This window comes from Lathamus discolor, chromosome 6 (genome assembly GCF_037157495.1).
Source record: "Lathamus discolor isolate bLatDis1 chromosome 6, bLatDis1.hap1, whole genome shotgun sequence".
Classification (NCBI taxonomy): Eukaryota; Metazoa; Chordata; class Aves; order Psittaciformes; family Psittacidae; genus Lathamus; species Lathamus discolor.
The window spans coordinates 4731481-4756099 of record NC_088889.1 but is presented as its reverse complement, the minus strand read 5'-3'; the positions used below and the strand labels follow the sequence as shown (position 1 = coordinate 4756099).

At 40.1% G+C, this 24619-nt stretch overlaps 1 protein-coding gene across 2 annotated transcripts in view; it reads right to left on the bottom strand.

Moving 5' to 3' along the window:
• SHANK2 (SH3 and multiple ankyrin repeat domains 2) overlaps positions 1-24619 on the bottom strand; it is a 366357-nt gene that overhangs the window by 243351 nt on the left and 98387 nt on the right. Inside the window, exon 13 of one of the 2 annotated variants that reach the window (XM_065685197.1) lies at positions 15276-15326. The exons of the other annotated variant lie outside the window; for it this stretch is intronic. Coding sequence (XP_065541269.1) covers positions 15276-15326 — 51 coding nt within the window. The remainder of the gene's footprint in view (positions 1-15275; positions 15327-24619) is intronic. 2 annotated transcript variants of the gene reach the window in all.

Sequence of the window (24619 nt, the reverse complement as noted above, 5' to 3'; positions counted from 1 at the left end):
GAGGAAACAATGGGCAATAACGAGGGAGATGTCTTGCAAGTAGCAGCTTGAGGAGACAGCAAAGGAAATGCAGTGAGAGAGCTGCAATAGCTGAAGGAGAATTTTAAAACATGACTGAAATCTATCAGCAATCTTGAAGAAAGCAGCTTATCTGAATAAAATACATGTGGCTCCTTTTCAATCTAACAGCTATACTGCTACAGCAAGAAAGCAATTCATCCAAATACACCCCTGTGATTTTGTAGTCCTGTTTCTGCAGAGTGCTGTCTCTTAGCCAGCAGTGGGGAAGGTGAAGGGCAGCCCTGATCATGGGCTCAAGGTCTCCTGCAACCACAGCCCCTTATTTCTCTTACATGTTTGCGTTGCAACTACCATCCAGTCTTACTCTGCATAAATAAATATGTACAAATAAATACAGTAAGTACTCGTATCCATCTTTAGCACATTCATGTACCAAGATAATAAATGGCTTGTTCTGCTGGTTGTGAAGACAGGGAAAAAGAGAATCTGCCCCATCCCTGGCAGTGTTCAAGGCCACGTTGGAAGGGGCTCGGAGCAACCTGCTCTAGCAGAAGGTGTCCCTCATTACTGTGAACCCTTTCAAAAAAGGCAACGGGTGACTTGCAACAGATAAAACATAAAACTACTTGTTGTAATTGATTTCTTTTAATATGGATTGGGCTGATTCAAGGTCTGTTTTCATCAGCAAGGAGAACTCATCCAGAATTGTTCCTCTTTATAACGCAGTGGACTATTGGTAACTTGCTAGCTAGAAGTGTTGTTGAAGCAAGAGATTTTCAACTTGAAATGTATCTGGACAGAAAGATCTATTTAGCTCAGACCATCAGCCTGAACTGAAAGCATTCAAGTGTGAGCCCCTGAAGCTGCATTCTTTTACCTCCAACAGTAAGACAGAAAATACAGGTAACATATATATATCCCATTACAAAGTCATCTTTATGCTCTTTAAACAAGCTGGTGAAAGGATGGTGAAATTTCCTCCCCTAATAATACACTGGGAAATAGCATCCCGATGCAGGACCACTCAGAAGCACTGAATTATGCAACAAATTAATTTTATTCTTTGCATTACATACACACTGAGTTGGGAAAAATGTTATTTAACATCAGGGAGCCTGTGCATATTCCAACCCACACAGTTTATGCTAAAGAAATAAATAAGTTTCATTCAGAGAGAAGGGAATTTCATGGCTGGTACCTCCTGCAGACAAAGAGGCCCAATTCCTCTTCTAATGTCTGCTGCCAACGGGCCTTGGATGCAGTACATGAATTTATGGGTTGCAGTCTGATGTTGCAGAGTACAAAGACAAATGAAACTACACAACATGCTTAGAAAAACAAATGTACCAGTATTGGATTGCATGCTGTTTCTGTGTTCTGGCGTTGTACAGAAAACAATCTAATTTTGCCTTTGTGTAACTTTCCTCCTACCAAAAGCTCTCAACGAATTCCTTAAATCATTATGTTGTTCCAGGCTTTATTCAGTGATTTGATTTCACTGCTTTAATCTAAGTGTGAACCTCTTTAGTAAATAGTGGGACAAAGCATCTGTGCTTCCAAAAGTGTTGGTGGATCGTGTCAGTTTTATTTAGAATAACACCCTTTTCATAACTGAAAAGTGGATATTGCTCTCAATGGGAGGCAAAGAAAATAGACCGGACTCTTGTAGAAGTTACGAAATACATTAGTAACCAAGGTGGTCAAGTGATGTGTCAGAGGCACATGTATTATGCTAGTAACAATTGAAATAGAAAACTGTGATTACTGAGAGGGTGGAGGGTGTTGGGCAAATTTATTTGTACTACTTTTGGTGCCAGTCAGTTGGAACCAATTCTCCAGGCATCTTTCAGCACTCCTCCCCCAGCATATCAGACATGAAATGCATCCACTCTGCTCTAAGAACATCTTACAGTACCTGTGCAGAAGTCTAAATGATAACATAGGGTACGTAAGGAGGGAGAAGTACACCTACAATGAGCATCAGCTTTATAGCCCATCTCCAGCTCAAGTCTTTCTCAAACATACAGTTACTCCCCATTAACTGCAGGGCAAATGACAGAAGACCAAGTCATTTAAGTTCATGCACGAGTTAGCCCAAAGCAGGAATGATTAGAAAACAGCAAAGAAATATCTTCCTTTAGCTCCCTCTTCTTCAACTCTTGAACCTTGGTGTCCTTTTAGCACCATTTTCCAATCTCATTTTCCCTTCTCCTCACGGCTACAGTTGCCTTTCACTGCTTCCATCACCAGTTCTCTAAGGACGACCTTCCCACCACCCAAAGCCAATAGGAAATACATGGCACTTAAGAGTGAGAGATAATGGCTAGAAGATTCCACATCATAGAAAAGATACATCAAGTTAACAACAAAGACAAATGGACAGCGATAGAATGGGTGGGGAGAAAATAGTATATAAGGCAGCTCATCTAGAAGAGGAAGATTTATAGGAGGTCACAACACATAAATGCCTAACAGTAGTGGAAAAACTCACCCAGTCTTCATACACTGAAGTGTAATTGTGGAGGAGGGAACAATCACTCAGTTAATATGACATTATTATATCTTTTTAATACCTTATTGCACTTTGAAGGTGGTATTTTCATGGAGAAAAGAATACAGTATCTTACTGAGGAGACAGACCTGGGCTTGAACTGCCAGCAAAGGAAGTACTGGGAAACCTTTTCACTCTGCTGGTTGGCTTCCCATAGGTGCACATGACTTTATGATGCATTTAATGGCAAAAACTTGCACTGCCATTTTCATACTTATAGTAGAGCAGCAAAAGGAGCTCAGTTTTATTCTGCAGAGATATTGCCCACAAAACCATAAACTAAGTGCAAAGAGAACTAAATTGTTGACTCTGGCAGGCTCCCTGAAGCCCATGAATCTGCAAGTAGTAAGAGGAGAATTGAAGGAGAGAATGCTGCTGGGGGGTCATGAGTGTAGAAGAAGCCGTAAAACCTCCATATCCCACAGACTAGCATAACAATCTAGAAAGCAAAAAGCATGTATGTGATTATAGATGTAGCTTCTCAAACACGGAGCTACTGAGAACCATGACTATAGCACCTCACATGATCCTCTGCACACTGTTTCTTGCCATTTTATGTGGTCCAAAGTGGACCTAAGCACTGTGAGTACCAATTTCTACTTAATTTTCAAGGTGATGCACCTTTGGGGTCCCTGAGGAGAGAGTTTCTCATTGAAAATGTCCAGTTGTCTTTCTTTTCTGCTATAGGTAGTAGATACACAATCAACCATTCAACCCTCAAAATATCTTCTGATCCAAACAGAGGAGAGCAAGCTCTATCTAAAGTCATGTTGTTAAGCAGGGTCTTAAACCCCAATAAAAACCCAAGATAAACCCCAATAGTTTAAGCTGATAATTGTCTCACTATCTTTAGTTTCATTTAGCCATTTGGTGTTTAAAAGAAACTAAAACACCGCTGACTTATTCATTAAAATAACTATTTTAATTATATTAGTAGCCTACATTTCTTCATCTCAAAAATAACTGTTAATGAATCATGCTGGTATAAGTAAGAAAAGATAAAAAAAGGATGTATCCGCTGTAACAGGGGGTTATCTTTGTACAAATATGTAGGTGTTTGCAGCATTTGTAATGTTCTCAGTGGTTAATCCCATTGAGAAAGGAAAGCTTGCTCACTGAAGAGCTTTTGAGATGGATCAATAATTAAAGTAATACTACAATACTGTGCCTACCTCTGATTCAAGACATTATTGCTCACATTTTACAATGTTTGTAAATGTTGAGGGAAGACTTTTTTTCACCTCAGTGTAGCCTGTTCCTTGATGTTGCCAACAGATGAAGTTTTGAGATGCTGCACTCACAGCTGAGTTTAGAGTCTATGTAACAAATATGAAAAAGAACTCTCTTGTGCATATCCCAGAATCACAGACTGGTTTGGGTTAAAGGGACCCTAAACCTTACCTAGTTCCAACCCCATGCCATGGGCAGGGGCACCTTCCACTGGACCAGGTTGCTCAAAGCTAGTAAGTCAGAGCAGGTAAGTAAGCCCAAGTGAAAGAATAAAGAAGGTGTAAGCTTAAAACCTGTTATCAAAACCTAATCTTATGTACATACTATTTCAGAAACATTATCATTTATTCCTATGTTGCTGGCAGCAGTGGTAGAACTCCATGATATTCATTAATTCAGAGGAAAACGCATGGCTGACATCCAAAGCATTACTATGAAAATAGAACTGTTCTGGATATTATTTGGCAGTCACACCCCCGGACATCATGAGTACTACAATGAAATTTGACTTCCGTGTTCAAGTTTCAAAATAACTGTTTTTTTCCAGGCAAGAAGTGATGTAAATAAAGTCAGGAGAAAACAGCAATGCACATCCCTAAAAAAGAACGGGATCACAGAAAGGAGAATAATTGTACGAATAAGCAAATTGCGAATGTTGTTCTCGACTAAGTCATGGCTTTTCACATGCAGATCTTCATGTTTCAGAACTGTTGCAGACTGTGTGTTTAGGAGATAAATCCTCCTGTGGTATTGCCTGTACACGTGTTTAACTACAATGCTTGTCCACCAGCACTTCCATTACAGGAAGGATCATTTGGCACTCACCACCTAGGATCTAGCCGGTCGTCAGCTCCAAAAGCATCTAAACCAAGTTAGGATGACTGTACTCATATAATCCAGGGCACAATTTCAGGTATGAGAATTTTAAGTCATAAACAGTACATCTTCATAAGCAAAAAAGTGCAAGAAGAATACACTATGTATCAAAAGAAAACGGTACCTAGGAGAACAGATGCAACAGGGTAATGTAAAACATGTATTTCAGACAATGCACCAGGTAGCTTCAGCTGAGAAGCAAATTTAAATTACTTGTAATATTCTTTCATTTACAAACATCTGTCATAGACCTAAACTTGTTCTGCCTGGAGAAGAGAAGGCTGCGTGGGGACCTAATAGCAGCCTTCCAGTATCTGAAGGGGGCCTATAGGGATGCTGGGGATGGACTCTTCGTCAGGGACTGTAGTGACAGGACAAGGGATAACGGGTTAAAACTGAAACGGGGGAAGTTTAAATTGGATCTAAGGAGGAAATTCTTTCCTGTTAGGGTGGTGAGGCACTGGAATCGGTTGCCCAGGGAGGTTGTGAGTGCTCCATCCCTGGCGGTGTTCAAGGCCAGGTTGGATGAAGCCTTGTGTGGGATGGTTTAGTGTGAGATGTCCCTGTCCATGACAGGGGGGTTCGAACTAGATGATCTTGAGGTCCTTTCCAACCCTAACTATTCTATGATTCTATGATTCTATGATAAACTGAAGGGAAGATCCAGCCCTTGGCTCCACCAATGGAGACCAGACCCAGTTTCACCATGGTGGTGCAGCAATACTGCAAGCAGCACGCAGCAGCTTCGGGAACTGAGGAGCCTCTGCTTCTAGACAGCAAACAGGTGACCACAGTCCCCAAGGATACCTCTGTGACAACAGGGGACAGAAACAGAGTCAAAGATTATTCACACCCCCCATGTCGTGCTCCCTGTGGAGGTCAGGAGAGCCTGAGAGCATTCCCTCAGGTGGCTGAGGATGGGCGGAAGGGTGGGGAAACAGAGTAAGAATAAACAGGAATTTATGAATATATGGGAAAAACTTCTATAGAATAACTGCAAGAGTAAATTCTCCATAAAGCCTTGATATATTTTTCCTGGCTGAGAATTTGACAAGAAATACAGAAATGACTCACCCTAAGTCCCCCTGACTAGGACCATGCTTTCCTTTCTGTTAGGAAGCTGCAAGAAATATCGAAGGAAACAGCAGCAGAAAAGAAGGAAGAGAAATAAGTGGGACTCACAGGACACATCTGAGTCACAAAATAAAGTCTAAATGGAAGTGGAAAGACTAGAAAGGAAGAAAATGCAGTGAAATTCCAGTGATTCCCAGTGAAGCTGGCAGATACAATCTGAAAGAGATTTTCAATGAAGAAAATGAAAACGGATTACTGCTTAGGAAGCACGGTACTCAGTGACTCAGGAAAGCGCATGTCGTGTTGTACATAAACAAGGAAGCAGCGTACATTTGGATGCTGCTCATTGCACGAAGGAGTAAGGTGCAATTCCCACAGCCTCTTGTCAAGCCTTACTCAGTTTCTGAACGCCAGACACCAGTTTAACACGAAGATTTATCAAACCATACAGCAATACAGGAAATAATTAAGATGCGTGAGTGACTAATCAATGATTTACATTTATGCAGGAAGGCCTACAGAAAGTAAATGCTCTGAGCAAGCTCCTACACCATCCACAGAGTTGTGACACTGCAAGAGATGCACCTCTTATTCTACAGGTTGACAAGTAATGAATAAACATGAAGACACAGCTCTTTAAACCCTAATCCCAGTGAAAGTGGTGTATCGTTTGCTAAGCACTCTAATGGGACCACAATTTCAGTCAAGAAATAAAGAAACATTTGAATGATGCAAGACAGAGGATCAAAAGCAACAAAGCAACAGAAATGGACATGTGTTGGATAACCAGAATAGAACACTGTAAAAGCATAGAAGGTATTCAAAGGTATTTCTTCTTTTCCCAAACCATTCCTTTGAACAGTCATAGTTCATGGACTTTTCTAAGCTCATGACTGGGGAGAGCAAACAGGGCACAGCCCTGGTTTTCAGCAGCCAGGTAAGCTGGAAGATGGGCAGCTTCCACAGCCCGTCACAGGACGACAAGTCACATTTCAATCTAAAGCAGGATGGTTTATCCCTACACCTCTACCGTTACCTTGTCTTTTAGTGCAACCTACACTCTGCAATATAAATTAAGAAACCCAATGTGCTGCTTTGATCCATTAAAAGAGTGGAATCCTCTGTGGAACAAACATGAAACATTTCACAGCCGCAGACAGGAAACACTGTGAATCAGAGCCTCCAGAGTCCAACTCCAACAGAAGAACAACCCAGGAAGCCTTCCATTTCATTATTCAAACACCATCAATATTTCAATAGAGGAATTCACAATATCAGCTAGGAAACACATTTTTAACCAGTGCTCCACTGGTCCATTACCTTAAAGGATGGGCAGGGTTTCTTTGCCTTAGTGCCTTTTCCAGCTTACAAGCCCAAGCAGCTGAGCATCTACAAGTTTGTTGGATTTTTTAGAAGAGATTATTTGGGACTATCTGGCCATTAACTGACAGGAATGGGCAGCCTTTTCTGAAAGAGGTATTGCTAGTGGTAAACAACATCATAAATAAAATACAGGTTCTCTCTTTTTATCATCACCTTACTGTCTCAATGTGGATTTTGCTTTAGAAGCTCACTAATTAAGCCTTACTGACCGATTTTAACCTTCATTTGTGTTCTTTAAAGGGCAGAACTGTCAGGGCTATTGTTGCTGTGTGCTGCTACGGCTGGGAAAAGCTTCAGCAGTAAATTAATTGATCTTTTTTACCTATTCTGTCACTCTTTAACAGGAAAAGAGAGTGGGGGGAAGCAGCTATCTTCTAGCTAAACTTCTGTGGCTGATGATCATTTTCTTGGCTTTTACAACATCACTAGTTCACATCTGTCAATATTCTACATTTTCAATACCTACCAAGTGCAGTGATTCCTAGAATCAGTGACAGAGCAAACCCCCTCAACACAAAACTGATAATGCCAGGTAAGAAACACGTCTTCACTAATAGGGAGCACTGTAAAGAAAAGACATGCAAACACAGAGGAAAAAGAGGAGGGAAGAAACCCCAAGGTCTAGAGAGTGGATCTGCAGTGATGAGTTGACTCCATAAGCACAGAACAGCACAGAGACGTGTAAGGATGGGTAGCTCAGGAAACTGGCTGGCAGAAAACAACGTCGTGGCTCCCAAAATGCCTGCAATGGATGAACTGGAGTAAGGAGACTTGAAAGATGGCTGAAGTTGTTAAACAGGAACCTAAGAATTGCAATGAGACAAAATTTAGGGAATAGTTTTAAACAGTGCAAAAATATGGAAAAGAAGATAGGAAATCAAAGCAAACCAGAAAATTAATACTAATGGCAATAACCATAGGCGGATATTTCTGAGCAAACAGGTACAGGCACACGCCAAGGACAAATCACAACAGCTCTCGATAGCAAATGGTCTCTCTCAATGGTCTGTGGATTTTAGTAATGCCTCCAACTACAGCACATGCAGGAAAAGTTTCAAACGGCACAAATAAGACTTACCTAGCTTGATGCTACGTGCTAGAAACACTTAGGGAATTTGGGAGGACACAGGACAGCTAATCATAATGCAAGCTCATATTCTTAGCTATTGATGCCAAAAGCAGGATGATCTACAGCAGCAGGTTTTGTAGGCATTCATGCAAGCCAGGCACAGCCAGTGGGAATTTCAAGCATGATGACAGCAGAAATTTCTCTGGAGAACCAAGACCTCTGAGGTCCTTGCGCTTGTGAGGGGAATAGTGTTATGAAAGGAATGAAAACAGGTATTATAAAACAACTTTAATTTTTGTTTCATTCAAGATGAGACCAATGTACCTCGAGCATTAAGAAGAAACTTACTCATTACTAACCTATAGGCATTAAAAATTACTGTCCATGATAAGGTGGGAAGGACCTTAAATCAGTTTTTAAGAAGATGACAAGTGCTAAGTAATTCATATAAGTAACACAAGTACCAGAGTGCAGCAAAATCCAGCAAGCACTGTTGGACTTCAGCATTTCTGCTGCTTATTCCCAGACCAAAGAACATTAGGGAATATGGTTCATGTGTCATTTTTGAAGAGGATCTGGCAAGGTGAGCATTACACTGGACATCCTTTACTCAAAGTACTCCATGCAGATCCACTGGAGAAGTCTCTACACAGTGTCTGGGTATGGCAAGATGTCAATGCTCCAGAGTGAAAAGTGACCACAAACACACTGCTGCCAAGGGATGACGGATTTACCACTAAGCGTATTTTCTAGGTCCATTTAGTTCAATTCTGAAAGACACACTTCAGTGGGGCACAGACATACAACCAGTTCCAGATTAGTAGGTTTGCAACAGATCATAACGCGTTTCACAGCCAAACTCCCCCCAAGACAGCCCAACTGCACGTCAGTCTATAGTTCTGTTTGGATGATGATGAGGGCTCTTGTTGAACTGGTGTGGTACCATTTCAAACATCAGCCTTTCAGTGTTGCCCTCATTTAAAAATATCATTTAAGAAGGTTATTATTAAATTTACAGAATTATATTGCTACACCAAAAAAATCATTATGTGTACTGGGAAACACCTTAAGAAATCATGAATTTACATTCAAAAGGACTGCACTTCACAGGTATTTAAAAGGTAGTTTGACTAAACAAGTATGTTTTATTTGTACGGTGTTCCAGGAGGACTGGAAAGAAAAAACAATTCAACTGTACCCTATGGAAGTATCCAAGTATCTACATCTACCCTAAGAGAAATCTTTTACAGATATATCCTAGAAAATCCAATGTTTTCACCCACTGTGCTTTGAATATTCTCATTCTGTCCAGTAGCATGGATATGTGAAAAGCCATCATTAGGTAATTTTCTGTCCCATAGCAACCACTTTGCTTCCTCAGGGAAATATTTTTCCATCCTTAGGCAATACCTTTTGCTGTGTGGTTTCCTAAATGAAGCTGTTTGTAATCTAAAGCTAACATCACAATTTACACTGGGCTTTGCAGAGGTTTATAGCTATATATGTGGAAAATCAAATGCCAGCCATAGGCTTTTCTCACTGTATATATGTGTGCATTCAGGCAGCAAGAGCATTACACATTTTATATAAAAAGCCCAGTTTTGTTAATAAAATATTGTTTGTAGTAATAGTTTCAAGTTATTAGTCATACATATTATTAAACAATTACCTAAAAGAGAGCAAAGGAAACAAGAGGTAATGTTTTAATGATCAGAACATGCAGTAGTTCCAATGGAATTTGCTAAGTGATGAGTAAATAAGACACCAGAGCTTATAAGCAGCTTGAGAGGATCCTCCTGTACCTGTTACAGCTGAAAAACTCCAGGTAATCCAAAATTCCAGGGCTGCTGACCAGAGCAAAGGAGGGTTCCCAGTTCTTTACCAAAGGTCTCTGTGGAGCTGGATTTTGCTTAAAAGGGTTTTTTAATAATTAAATCACACTGAAGTGACTAAATAATTTACTGCTGCAATTTAACAGTGCAAGTCACTGCTGGAATCCCCTACTGGCATTACACAGAAGCCAATGTCAAGAGAGAAGTACACAGTGTAGTAGCAGACCACCATAATAAAGTCCCAAAAAAGCCATAGAAGCAGATGGCATACTACACTGTGACTTCCTGTAACCACGTGAGAGCTTGGGAGCTGACCTCAATGTTTTCTCCATTCAAGCATACAAGGTCTATCATGAAAGAAGAATCCCAACATTTATTTATATACTTTTAACTTGGCAATTCTATAATGTCTTTTCACGACATCAAAATGCCACTGGTTTAGATTTTGATCAATTAAGGGCACTGGAACATGCAAACCCTCGCAGCCCAGAAAGCCGACCATATCCTGGGCTGCATCAAGAGGAGCATGACCGGCAGGTCAAAGAAGGCGATCCTGCCCCTCTACTCTGCTCTCGTGAGACCTCACCTGGAGCATTGTGTGCAGTTCTGGTGTCCTCAACATAAAAAGGACATGGAACTGTTGGAACAAGTCCAGAGGAGGCCACGAGGATGATCAGGGGACTGGAGCACCTCCCGTATGAAGACAGGCTGAGGAAGTTGGGGCTGTTCAGGCTGGAGAAGAGAAGGCTGCATGGAGACCTCACAGCAGCCTTCCAGTATCTGAAGGGGGCCTGTAAGGATGCTGGGGAGGGACCGTTCATTAGGGACTGTAGTGATAGGACAAGGGGTAATGGGTTAAAACTTACACAGGGGAAGTTCAGATTGGATATAAGGAAGAAGTTCTTTACTGTGAGGGTGGTGAGGCACTGAGATGGGTTGCCCAGGGAACCTGCGAACGCTCCACCCCTGGCGGTGTTCAAGGCCAGGTTGGATGAAGCCTTGTGTAGGATGGTTTAGTGTGAGGTGTCCCTGCCCATGGCAAGAGGGTCGGAACTAGATGATCTTAAGGTCCTTTCCAACCCTAACTATTCTATGATTCTATGAAACCTTTCCCAGGGGAAACTGGAAATGCTTGGGATTTTAAAGGTTAAATGGCATGCCACCCACACAAAAAGCTACAGGAAGAAAGCAAGATGGAAAAATAAGATCCAGCAAGCTGTTGTACAACAGGAGCTCATCAGCAAACCCAGTTTCTTCAGCTATATTTTGAGAAATAAACCAATCGTGGAGGTTACAAAGGGGGAAGCTTTGAATTTTCATAACTATTCATTAGGATTTCTAATTTCAGCAAAGATGAAACATTCCCATCTCTCTCTACTCTGGCTTTTGAAACCAAATACAGAAAGAAAACTAGTAGGAATCCATTTGTTCTCATTGCACAATTCCAATTTTTTGTCATTAAGCTTTAATATAAGGAAAAGACAGGACCTGACCAGTGTTTATTTCAATGATGATGCAATGTGATGGGTGCACTACATAATGTCATTTGATATCAAAAGATGTGTCCCGGTGTAACCTCCCTTATACACTGTGAGATGTCTCTGAAAATACAGAAGGCAGCTAAGATCTCTGAAGCTGTTACTGGTAACTTGTCACTTGCTTTCTGTAATGGATTTGTGACTATCCTGCCTTAGTGGTCCAAGTAGCTCAAAAGCTTACTTACGAAACCATGTCTTCATTAGCTTCTGAAAGGCTCATCTTTCTCCTTTAATTTATTAAGATTTCTGTCATATAAGCACCGAAAAGAACTGGACAAAACAGACTTAAGGCAAGCTTTGTGCCTCTTTGTTTGGAGGCTGACTCAAAGCTGCACTAATTAAACCAGAGCTCCCCAATAGGGCTACTCATTCCATCAGGCAGGACTGCCTGGGAGATGGGGACACATCAGTCATGCTTTTGCTCTTGCTGTGCCTCTTGAGTAGGGAGGACTGGTACAAGACCTTGTTGGGCTTGGGGAACTGCTAAACCATCAGTTAAGCTGAGCCTGGACTAGCTCAAAGAAATATAAATTAGCAGATGTAAATTAGCCCTGGTTGGACAGGGCTCGGAGCAACCTGGTCTAGTGGAAGGTGTCCCTGTCTGTGGCAGGGGATTGGAAGCGGATGAGTTTGAAGGTGCCGTCCAACCCATTTTCCGAATCTATAAAGCAGGACTAGCAGTTTTGCTTACTGATTTTGTAACCCATTTGGGCATTTTCGTTCTTATTACTTCCATATAAATTCCTCTTCAGTTGCATGTTCATAGTTTCAGGAATTAGATCAGCTCTCAGTGCATCTCAGGTGATGCCTCATGCTGTGTGTTTTTGAACATCTTATCAGGTAAAGATGGAGCAGAATTAGAAACCCATGAGATTTTAATTGCTTGTGAAGCAATTTATGGCAGATTCTGACAAGAACAGAGAATGTCAGAAAACCAAGCAGAACTGAGCAGTCCTCAAGATAATTTCCAACTTCTAATAAAAACAGAGCACAGTACATCCATACATTTCATTACAAAGGCTGTAACCATGGTAGAAAACGCAGCACAATTTGATTCTGACAACCTGTAATCCCAGTTATACCACAGTTTGAATCAATTTTTGTAAAGAATCTTGTAAAAGCCACTATATTATAACTTTAGACCAAGAACAACAGAACAAAACTTAATGGAAGTGCATAAAAAACTTCCTATATTTTAGCTAGGGCTCAAGGGAAAGGCTTAAAACATGTGTACCACAGCACAGAATCGCTTTGACTAAACTAACATAAAATGCACTTGAAAAGATGGAGAAGAGAGTACTAAGGCGAGCTCTATGAGCAAACGATGGTGGGAGACTGGAGACTCCCTGCGACTTCTCCAGGCACAGGTAACAAATTCCTACGTAGGACAAGGAGCAGAGTAGCCCCTGTATGATATTTCAGAGGTTCCCCAAACCGAAACATGCTCCTATAAGTGTTGACTTTGCTGATCTTGAACTCTTCTCCAAAATCAAAGAAGTGTTATTGGAAATCTGTAAACAGCTCCAAGTGAGTCAACACTGCATAGGCAAACTTCAAAGCTGTCAACCCAATCAATATTGCAGTTACCAGGCACTGTTGGTCTTCAAAAAAGCCAATCTAACAGAATCTACATCCCGATGATTTCTCATAGTAATGTGTAAGTACGCGCTGAGTATTTTGTTTTCCTTCGAGACATAAGTGATAACTGAGAGCAATGAAATTTACTCTATAACTGAATGTCTCTCACCAGGAGTTTAACTGACTTATCTTCAGACATTCTCCATAAAGAATAGAAGCAAACTGTACAATAATACAAAGGCTACCCCATGTTATTTATTCTTCCACAACATACTGTGCAAGCATTTACAAGCCATTTGAACGAATTATATCGTAGTCATGTTGAAAAAAGTATTGGTTAATTCATCCCTATGATTTTAAAAGAAGGTTATTTGAGTTTTAGTGAATTGGGAATGTGGCTTTTGCTGCTCCAACATGTATTTCAGGTCTGAAAATACCTCCTTTGATCCAGCATCAAACTCTCAGTCACATTCAGTTCTGAAACTCAGATCCACAAAGAGATGAAGTACAGGTGAAGTGACAGAAAAGAGCAAGCAAGTACACCTCAAGTAACATTACAGTATGTTGAACATTTCCTTTTTACTTCTGATAATACTGACTCCGAAAAATCCAACACTTTTTGTTCCTTTGTTAAAGCATCTGAAGCATTTTATTTCAAGTTTTGAGAACTTAATTACTGTAAAATGGCTTCTGTCACTCACTGCACCATAAGAAATGGATAGGCATAGACCTAGCTGCACGTGTACACATCCACTGACAAATGGGTTTGCTGTGGGCATCCTCCAAGACCTTTTTCGCAATATGTATTCTACAACCGTTTCCCTACTTTGCAAAGTCCCTGGAATGCGTGGCTCATGAGGACACCTTGCAAATCTCAGGCCAGCATCAAGGCCATTATCTCCATTAAATTCCAAAGTTAGGATGCTCAAAATGACCTCTATGCCCAAATTCTCTTGGCTTTGAATAAAAATTAAGCTGCTATTTTTTAATACTTAAGAAAAAGCCTACATTGTTTGATGAAATTCAGAATCTTCCTGTTCACATCTGAATTGTAAACCACATTAGAACACCAGTGTACTAACACAATATATCAGTATGCATTAAGCAAGAACCTTTCTCTATAAAGAACCTTTTAAAACAATCCCACTATCTGTATTCATAGAAGTATCTGTACATAATGACTCTTATTATTACACATGAAAAATAATAAGATCAGTGTGTTTTAAAACGAATACAGTGCATCAAAATTACATGGCTGACACTTTATAGGGGATGGGTGACAGGTACACTGACAACGATCCATGGGGGACTACCCCACTTACTGCAATGTACATCTTAATCTGTAATTATATAGCTTAATAAATCTTCATATGTATTAATCTCTTTTTCAATCTATTGTTCTGAAAGCTTACAGTTTTTTGTTAGTTTGGTTCATACCATAAAATACTTCTTTTAATGCAGTTTTCTAACCAAAGCTGTCCTTTTTCTGCTGCACAGCTACTGGCTTTCCCATGAAAAAGGAAGGTAGGACCATGTAAAGAAGGATACCTGTATAGAGAAACCTTGCTGAAACGTCATCCACAAGAGAAGTGTGAGATGAGGTGCAGAAGTGCCTTGTTCTTCCTTGGTAATATAAATATCCAGTACTCCCTACAGTAACACCACTCTTAAAATGAGTGTGTTACTCTCAAACATGTCAAAATCACTCTGTTTGCCATACTGACCAGGATAATACAACATTTAATCACTACTTTTGATACACGATTTCATATATAGACATAGCATAAAACACATTAAGAGATTATTCTATTAGTCACAACAACAAGCATCTTACAATAAAAACCTTCTTCGGTCCATCCATCTTTTCAATGTTCTGAGGCCCCAGTGTGCAGTTCAGAGTCATTCGGAGCCCAGAATCTTTAACAGTGACCCTCTTTATCTACTGTCAACTTAACCTCAAGGCAGCAGAATATGGGTCCACGAAAGGTTTCCTTAAGGGAAAGCTATGCTCCTAAAATACCTCTGGGTTTCATTAATTTTCCTTCACCAGGAATCAGAGCACCAAAATCAGACCTTTCTACTATTGCCCCCAAACAGAAAAATTACCATGGTTTAACCCTTACCTGATAGGAACGGGTTCCAGGGACTTCTACTTGGATATGGGAAGCAGGATCCTTTAAGAAGGGCAAGGAATGAAGGCAACATCAAAAAGAAGTTAGGTGTCAGAATCTGATTGTAAGGGGAAAATTTGAAAACAGAAGTTTATGGAAGCAAAGCTCTTCTGATGGAGTGATTTGAAAATGGAAACATGGACAAAAGAAAGGTTTTAAAGGAGATGAGGAAGCAAACTCCAGTTTCTTACTACACTGTTGTCCCTGCCATGCTGCACATGAAAGGGGGAAATGAAAATGAGGTAATGAAATGTACTGAGCAGTGTTAAATGTGATTAGAGATGGCAGAGGATGGTGACACAGGTTTTGGAAGACTGGAATATCTTAGCAATACAACTGGAACACTGAAGAAGACTGCTTTAAGTGCAGTGTTTGGAGTGACACATCAGAGAGTCAGGGACCACTTTGTATAGTGGTGAACAAGACGCTAGCACTCCCCTCTCTGCCTCCGTAGAAGAATCACCATCACAAAACCATCACTTATCCTTCTGGACAACACCTTGTATAGCAGGTTTTGTAATTATTTCAAATTTAAACCCCATCTCCTAGAAACAGTTTTTCTCTTCTTCCTCTCCATTCTTTGACTATATTTTGAGATGTACAACCTGAAACGAGCCCATCTATGAATGTGCATTTCTGCCAAATATTTTCTTTGCATCTCTACGTCAAACACTATAAAAAGTCCACAAAACACTCCTAGGACTGTCTTTGAATATTTATGGAATTCTGTTTTCATAGCTATTAAATTATTATTATATCATTTGCGCAACTCAGTGCCGTGTTTCCTATACAACCCCTCCAATTCCACACACTTTCAATCTTTTATCTTAGGAAATGTCAGCCTAAGTTTAGTTTAAAAGCATTATTTTACACTATAATTATCTACAGTTCGTGTCTGAGTGTCTATAAATTCAAGGGATATTGTTATAGTTGGGAAGTTTGGCCATGATGGATGTTATAAAGCAGTTCTGTTCAGTAGCACGATTCCCTATTTTAGAAAGCTCTTTCTAACCACACTCCCACAGGACTTTCACATCAAACACCATTTTCCAAAGTATTTGACATGTCAGGTACATCCCTGGAAGTTTTCACATTTTACCATCCTAATTAAAGATTTGGTTTAGAATGGCCTATGACAGAAGTGTCAGAGTTTTGATGTTTCAGGGATCAAATTATGATCTTGAATAGATGTCCCATAACTACAACTTCCCTAACTACAAGCAAACAAGAGCAACGGTTGTGCTTTGATTTTCTAGTATTAAGGAATATAAAAAGATATTTTTTTGTAAGCTGAAAAGGGAGAAAAGATCTGCCTACCCCAGGGACTGAAACAAATGTACATTAAGATACTCAAAGGCCCCTTACTAAATTCATGAGGAATAAAATTTGTGGAGGTTTTCCTACCAGGTGGATGATAGGTGGGTTAAAGTGTTGCTTCACTTACTACTGCATTCAACGTGTTTAAATCTACTACATGAAACATTGCATAGATTATACACAAGAATTGCATGGATCTGTGTCTTAAGGTTGCTTGTGCAGCAGAGAATACTCCAATTATCCCTCTGGAATATGCTAGAGCAAGAAGGAAGTGCAAGAAGGAATCAGTGTTCAAAGTTGGTAAAACAAAATAACCTTAGTGCAGCAAAACCAACCAAAAGACCCCGTTCCTGATAGTTCTCAGGAAGCTGCAGCAGCAGGTACAACAATGTAACATGGAAACCTTGAAGGGGAGTCTCAAGGAAAATAAGCTTGCACTGGAAAATTGGCAACTGACTTTTTCATTGTAATAACAGGTATTCAAACGGAACAGAAAAGCAAAAGCAAACATTGCCAATATTTTGGCACTTGTAGGAGTTATCCCAAAAAAGCAGATCTAGGTTCTCTACAGCTTTAACCTGAGAAAAAAAATGCACATTAATGATGCAAAGGAGCTGACACTTTTCATCTGCAGCCCACTCAGCCAAGGAACATCCACTTATATATCCTCATGCATTATTCACCAGGAAAATGGAAATAATCTACCAGTGGTTAAGCAGCTCAGAAGCAAATGCAAATCAAGGGAAAACAGTTAAGAATGAAGATCATTCACAACTCCCGACACCAGTCTGGAGGCTCCTATGGGAGCCGCACAAATCATCACAACCCCTGTCTTTGGCACCACTTAGCTTGAAATCCAGCCTCTTTCCCTAGGAAAAGCATTGACCTATGCCTGTGCACTGAGAAGGAACTGTGTTCATTTGGATTCAAACGGATTTTCACTCCCTATCAATAAACGTGGGTTCTTCAGCACATACCTGAGAAAGGCTGATTTTTACCTATTAAAAGTCTGCGTTTACGGTAGCACTGACGACAGTTATGTTCATTCTTTACCTATGAAACTCTTCACATAAAACAGTGAGGCATAAAAATAAACCTAAAGTTATGTACAAAACATTTCCAATGAGGAAATAAGTTACTGCTGCCACAATCTTCATTTTCAGCGGGGATTACCTTCGACCATGATTTATGACAATCATTTTATTATCTTTAGGAGTATACAATGGGAAACACGAAGATACATGTGAAAACAGAAAGGCCAGTTTAGGTGTGAAAGTGTTAAACACCATTATTTGTAAGTTAATGAGAACAGAAGAAAGAGGCACAATTTTTCCAAGTGTGCACAAATTACTCTGGACAAATTTTCCATGAAATCTACATAAATCTCATATTATGAAGTATTTCCACGTGTCTGAATGTATTATCATCGATGCACGCTTGGGCTGTTGTAAACTCTGTGCATTAGTGTTCATTATTGGAATTTAATAGCTTTAACCTTCTCATTTCACTCTTTATATTTGGTTTTTCCTCCACAGTTTAAAAACAGCAAAACAGTTTTCAATTCAATGGAAACCCCTGTTTGTTTTTCAGACAAGACATTTCCAATGGAAAATACAGATTTAATCAACTAGTTATTTATTTCAACAATTGGTTGAACCCAAAATCTCTGTTGGCAGCCATAGACCTGCTTTCATGAAATTACAGAATGACAAATTGCAACAGAAAACATTTATGTCACAAGTGGAAAATTAGAAAGTGGAAAATAAGGAATTAGAACATCAAATTTGCCTCACTCCAGGTGGCAAAAAATCCATTAAGATCATGTTTTTCTGCAGTCCTTTCAGATATATATTTGACTGTCAAAAAGCCTGAGGCAACAGAAAATCCTAAATGTCAGTTATTCCAGACAAAATGAGAAAAAGATGCTGGTGATGATGAAGAAATCAGATCAATACCCACCTCCACTTAGAATTCAGGCTGAAATCTTGTTTTAGTAAGAATTTGGCTAATATCTTAGGATATGTACACTTGTTAAATGGTTGGAAACACTACTGATATAAAACATTGTACTGGCAGCTCTAGTTCAATTTTATTTCCTTTCATGGATTTTCAGTTAAATTTGCTCCTTTAGATCTGATGGAGTAATATCTGGAGTGTTAAAAACTACACCACATTATAGGGATTGTGTAGGGACAACACACCACTTGCTCAAGGGAAACAGGACCCCGACTCAGCAAGAACAGGGCTCAGCTCTCACCGTATGGACATTACCAAGACATTTTTAATGTTCTTCTAATCTAGACCAAAACTCTACTTTCATGGTGCTTTCTTGAAGATTTCCACAGAGAGATCTAAGCATTCCCCTAGGAAGACCAAGCACAAACACATCCTCAGAGGATGTTCACCTCTGATTTTCAGGATCCTATGTACTTCAAACATGATGCTTTTCCTATAAAGCTGTATTATATATTTCATAGACTGTTTGGAAGCATTTCTTTGCCAAAACTAGCCACTAAATTTAAGATCAACTGCAATCTAAAACATCCTTTACAGTAAGTTATTTTCTATCACTAGCACGTTGTACACACATACTCAAGATTAAACAGATTATTCATTTAGGTTGAATAACTGAGGTCTCCTGTGCTTCTATTGCTGATCCATATACAAAGAAGTAGAATTCTAGGAAAAGATGAAATAGGTACCCAAATATTGTGCCAATTACTTCAGAATTCGCATCTCTTCACATATAGACTATACTGACCTTATCCCAAATCCACATGTGCTGAAAATCTTGAGTATCATTTGAGACCTGACTTTGATTTCAAGCCTCTTTTGGGTCAGTGCGAATTGCACTGATTTTCCTACATGTCTGAATGGGGTGAGGTATGCCCTTTATTTCATCCATAAGTAAATCTTGACTCTCCGTGTTCAGTTTGATGTCATTAAAAGATGTTCAGCTTTGCAGAAGAAATCTTTATCTGATGATAAAGAATGATAAAGGAAGTTTAACTATTGATCTGGTTTTTATCATTTTAAACACATCCATTCACATCTTGCCCTGTCACAAGTAAGCAACCTACAAAATGTTATTAACAGAGAAATACGAAAGCTGTTTGAAAAGGACACCCTGTAGCTTGTATGAGACTAATACAAAAGTAATGGCTCTATCAAGAAACATGTGAATTGTCACGACTAAAACCCATTTCTTGTAATCCTCCGTCTACAGAAGCCTATTAGGAATGTAAAGCATAGGCTGCTCTTTATTCAATCATGATCTCTAATGATAATGATTTGATAATGATCTATCTGTGTACTCGCCTGACATCCCATGAAACAAACCCTTTTGTCTCTTTAAACAGCTCTGTTCACTGTAACAACTGAGTCAAATGCCAACCTTGGGTGACAAGGGCTCATATAAGAGTTATAAAACACTGGTGCTCACTGACGGGTCAAATAACTCGATACTACACCAGCGCCACCTGCATCTTCCTGCCCTGCTTCCTGAACCCCTTCCAGGCACCTCTCATGTACCAAAGATTATTTTAGGGTTATTTACCCACCAGTAAAAAATCTGCCAAAATTCTGACACTTCTTTAACATGAGATGATACTTGGCTGACTTTTCCTTATTGCCTGGAAGCAATTCAACCAGAAGAGAGAATTTCATCCTCCACAACATGTATTTTAATGACTCACTGTTTTCCTATTTCTTTCTAGCTTCCACCAAGCTTAATGGACTTGAGCATGATTATTAAGACACTGCAAACAACAACACAAAAAAAACCCTTTACTTTTCTTCAAGAAGAAAAAGTGTATGGCAAAAACAATTTAGCTATAACCAGCAAAGGACGATCTAAAATTAGAGCCTGTTGTGTTAGGGATGGTAACAAAGTGTCTAAGCCATATGCTGGTATAATCTATAAAAGCTAGATTCACGGCTGATGTCAGTGTAACTTACTGTTTCAGAAACCAGCATAACTCCTATTGTACATGAACCCAGTATTAATCAAATCATTTCAGATTTTAATTGTATATAGCACCTGATCAACATTTGGGTATCAGAAGCACATTACAGCTTTACCATGGCATGTGAAGAACACGCCGTTACCAAATACTAAGTGCATCTAAATGGGGAATCTTTGGTTTTAAACAACTCCTTACTCCATTTTTTCACTTGGAAGAGTTGTGCCAGAAGAGAAGCAGATATTTTCATCACAGAGAATATTTCAGATAGCACAGGACATGGTCCAGCAGCTGCCAGAAAAAGACTTAATAGATTGTCTTTTTTCTTCTCCAAGAGGAAACCCAAACACACCCTAAGATAAGGCACTAGCCTAAATCCACAATAATTCATGTGGCTTTTATCCAGATTTACACTTCCTTAATGCTGAACACGATTTGTCACTTGCATAACAGAGTTTAGACACCAGGAAAACTTCCCCCATCAATTGAAACACTTCCCTCATCTGTTGGCACAGAATGAACTGTGACTGATTATTGAGACGTAGCCATGGGTGGAAAACAAACTCTGACTGTCCTCAGGGCAGGGTGATTCCTGGGTACCGCAGCAGGCACAGGGGTCACTTCCAGCCCGTGGGATGCAGTGCCAATGTTAAAGCACCGTCACCATAGCGACCCAAGCATCATCCACACAGGGACCCTGCTCATAAATCTCTGGCAACACCCTAGACTTAGTAACAGACTCTCCATCCTTTTAACTTCCAGTTCTTTGCAGCAAAGAGGCAGATCCTTTAAAAAGGGGGGACCCTAAAGCCCTATTATCTTTGGGATAATTCCATAATGCTTTTTTTTTTTTTTTTTTTTTTTTTAGAAATAATGAAGTAAATCAACAAACAAATCCTAAATTCTGTTTGGGAATGTCATTCATCTAATAAAGTCCACCATACAATGAAAAAGTTAACTATTTCCTCCACATCTCTGGACATGCCAAAAATGATGCTTAATTGCATAAAATTCCTGCCAGTAAGTAACTTTTGAAAGGTACTTTCTCAGATCATCACCTGTACTCCACAGAAGGCTGGGAACCACTGTTAACCCACAGGGATTCTGACTCAACTAGATCTTCTCTTACTTAAAAATGCACCCAAAAAATCCTGCAGTGCAGGCGCATGGAAAGAAACCTCCACCCTCTTTGGAGGCAGACTGGCTCCAAGCTTTAGCTTTTGTCAGTAAAGAACATGCAAGGGAAATCCTTCTCCATCCAACCAAGCCAGTGGATGTCCTCCCGCTACGCACAACCAAGCTAGCAATGAAAACAACCAAAAACCCCGAAAGATGAACTAATTATTTACAAGAAGGAAAATACAGTCCTCTAGTAAAAATCCAAAGAATATCTACATGAGCAACCTAATTAATGTAAGTTTGCTTTCATCTAGTTGAAATAACCAGTATCCAACCAGTTCTTCCATCCTTTGTTTCTCTCAATTAATTTCACATATTAGAACATGCATCCATTGCTTATGAAGATGTCTGAATAAATGTGTTCAGGGGTCAAGGAAAGCATCCAAAAGTCCAAAGGACCCATGGGGAGGACTGAAACGGTTTGGTTAGCTTAGTCTAAGGAACCTTTTTTTGCCCTACTGCTACACTGCAAGTCATCATGCGTGGTTCTCTGCTGCTTTCCTGTGTTTCCATCCCATGAACACCAACTGTGCATCAATAACCACAGAGCAATATCCCAGTACTTGCCCTCTGAAGCCACAGGTCAGCGTCAGAATCCCTGCGGCTTCTGCACTGAGGACCAGAGCATCTCCTTTCCTCCTACCACAGCCCCATAGCCTGGCCAGTTTTCCACATTTAGGACAGGAAACCACAGGATTCAAGCCCACAACCCCAGCAGAATATGTGCTTCCTCCTCTGGGGAGAAAGAGCCATCAGGTTCTTCAGCACTTCCTCACCTTCTGTAGACAACTGCTTGACAGCAAATGCTAAATCACAATGCCCTGCAATACGTGTGGATAAGGGAGAAAATTTCTGAGCCACTGGTTCTGAAGAATCCTTTATTTAAAGGCCTAAAAGCATTTTTTATAAGATTATCTGGAAATAGTCAGTAGACAGATGAAATATATCAACCAGAATGTAGCATTCTACTTTTTATTTTATTTGTTTTTATATATATCATTTCCTGCTGGACACCTGCCTTTAATTTTAATTCTATGCCCTCTCAGAAATGAAATCTCACAGATACATCCCCCCCTTTATTTTCCTGTAACGATATCATAGCAGTTTGCTCTGGCTATTCGCAATCTCTTTGTTCCCTTCACAGCTTTTCCTAGTCATAGAATGAAGAAATATGTAAAAATAGGCCACAAGAAACTAGACACACTTGATCTGTGCAGCAAAAATAGAGCTCTTTAGCACCTGGCATTCTCAAGAGTGTTAATGAAGCCGGCAAGATAAGCCAGGCTTTGACCCAAAATAAAAAGCTTAGCCCTTACAAGAAAGGTAAAGATAAACTCGAACTAACACAGAAATTCCTGGGGACTCATGGCCACTTTGGATTTCATGCGATGCATGACCCTGGACATCTGGACAAGTGCCACATGGACATGCAGGAAGGATTGGGTTTCCTTCTGAAGGCAAAGAGAGTGGGACAGGACCAGGGTATACAGCATAAGATAAAGCCTGTCTCTGTGGGATGGGGGCTACAGAAGAGAACAAGTAGAATCATACATTCACAGAATGGTTTGTGTGGGAAAGGACCTTTAAGCTCATCCAGTTCCAACCCCCTGCCATGGGCAGGGACACCTTCCACTAGAGCAGGTTGCTTCAAGCCCTGTCCAACCTGGCCTCAAACACTGCCAGGGATGGGGCAGCCACAGCTCCTCTGGGCAACCTGTGCCAGCGCCTCAGCACCCCAGCACCCCCACAGTAACAAATTTCTTCCTTACATCTACACTAAATCTCCCCTGTTTCAGTAACACACATGAAACATTAATTCCAGGCTGCTAAAATCCCTGAGGTCAAAATACACCTGTAACTTGGTGCCTGCAGTCCCAGAAATGGTACAGGAACTGTAACTGGTATTAGAGGAAAGAGACAGAAGCAAGCAGCCAGCTGCCAGTCTGCCCTTGAATGGCCTTTTTCAGGAGACACGAATAATTTCTTCAGGATAAATAAATGATTTGTGTTAAACTGCAGATTTGACAAGGCACATTTAAAACTGAAAACGCACGACAGAATTATGTTAAATTTTGCTATCTCAGATGTTCCAAAGAGATGTAAGAGGCAGTTTCCCAAGTAGGAAATGCTATAATACAAAAGTTTATATATAGAGAACAGAAATTAATCAAGTAATGGGTTAGGTTTTTTCATAAGAAATTCCTGTAGGAGGAAGAATAAAATCTGGGCATTTTATGTTCATAGTTTCCTTATTTCTGAAAGCCAGACAGCTAGGATGATAGCTTTAGGATGGTATCTTTACTGGGGTACTGATGTCATAGCCTATTGGAGTTGGTAGAAATATGTAATTAACAGACAACCAGAGATACTCCTACACACACACACACAAGAAACACAATTTTAATGCCATAAGTCTTCCTGCCTCTTCAATTCAATAAATCTTTTGTCCTTTTCATTCAGCATGGATTTCACCCCATTATAGCCACTCTGCTGGGTCATATTTACTCTGCAATCTCTTCTGAATCGAGATGGCATCATAATCCTGGTTTTTTATGAAAAAGTCTCAACAATTCTGTCAGCAACATTACATCAAAAACAGAGTGGAAAATAAGTGTTTGGACTTCAAAACCTGGATGGGAAATTCTTCAAGACACACATAGAAAGGATAAGAAAAAAAAATCAATGCAGAAGAGATTCACTGAGAAAACCACCTTGTTGCACACTAGTAGGATTCTCAAGGTATGCCCTGGGCAGACTGCAGGAGACTGGAATGCACAGTCCAGTCTGGCACTTGCAACCACCCAGATGGAAGATGTGCATGGCCCATCCGTGCCAGGG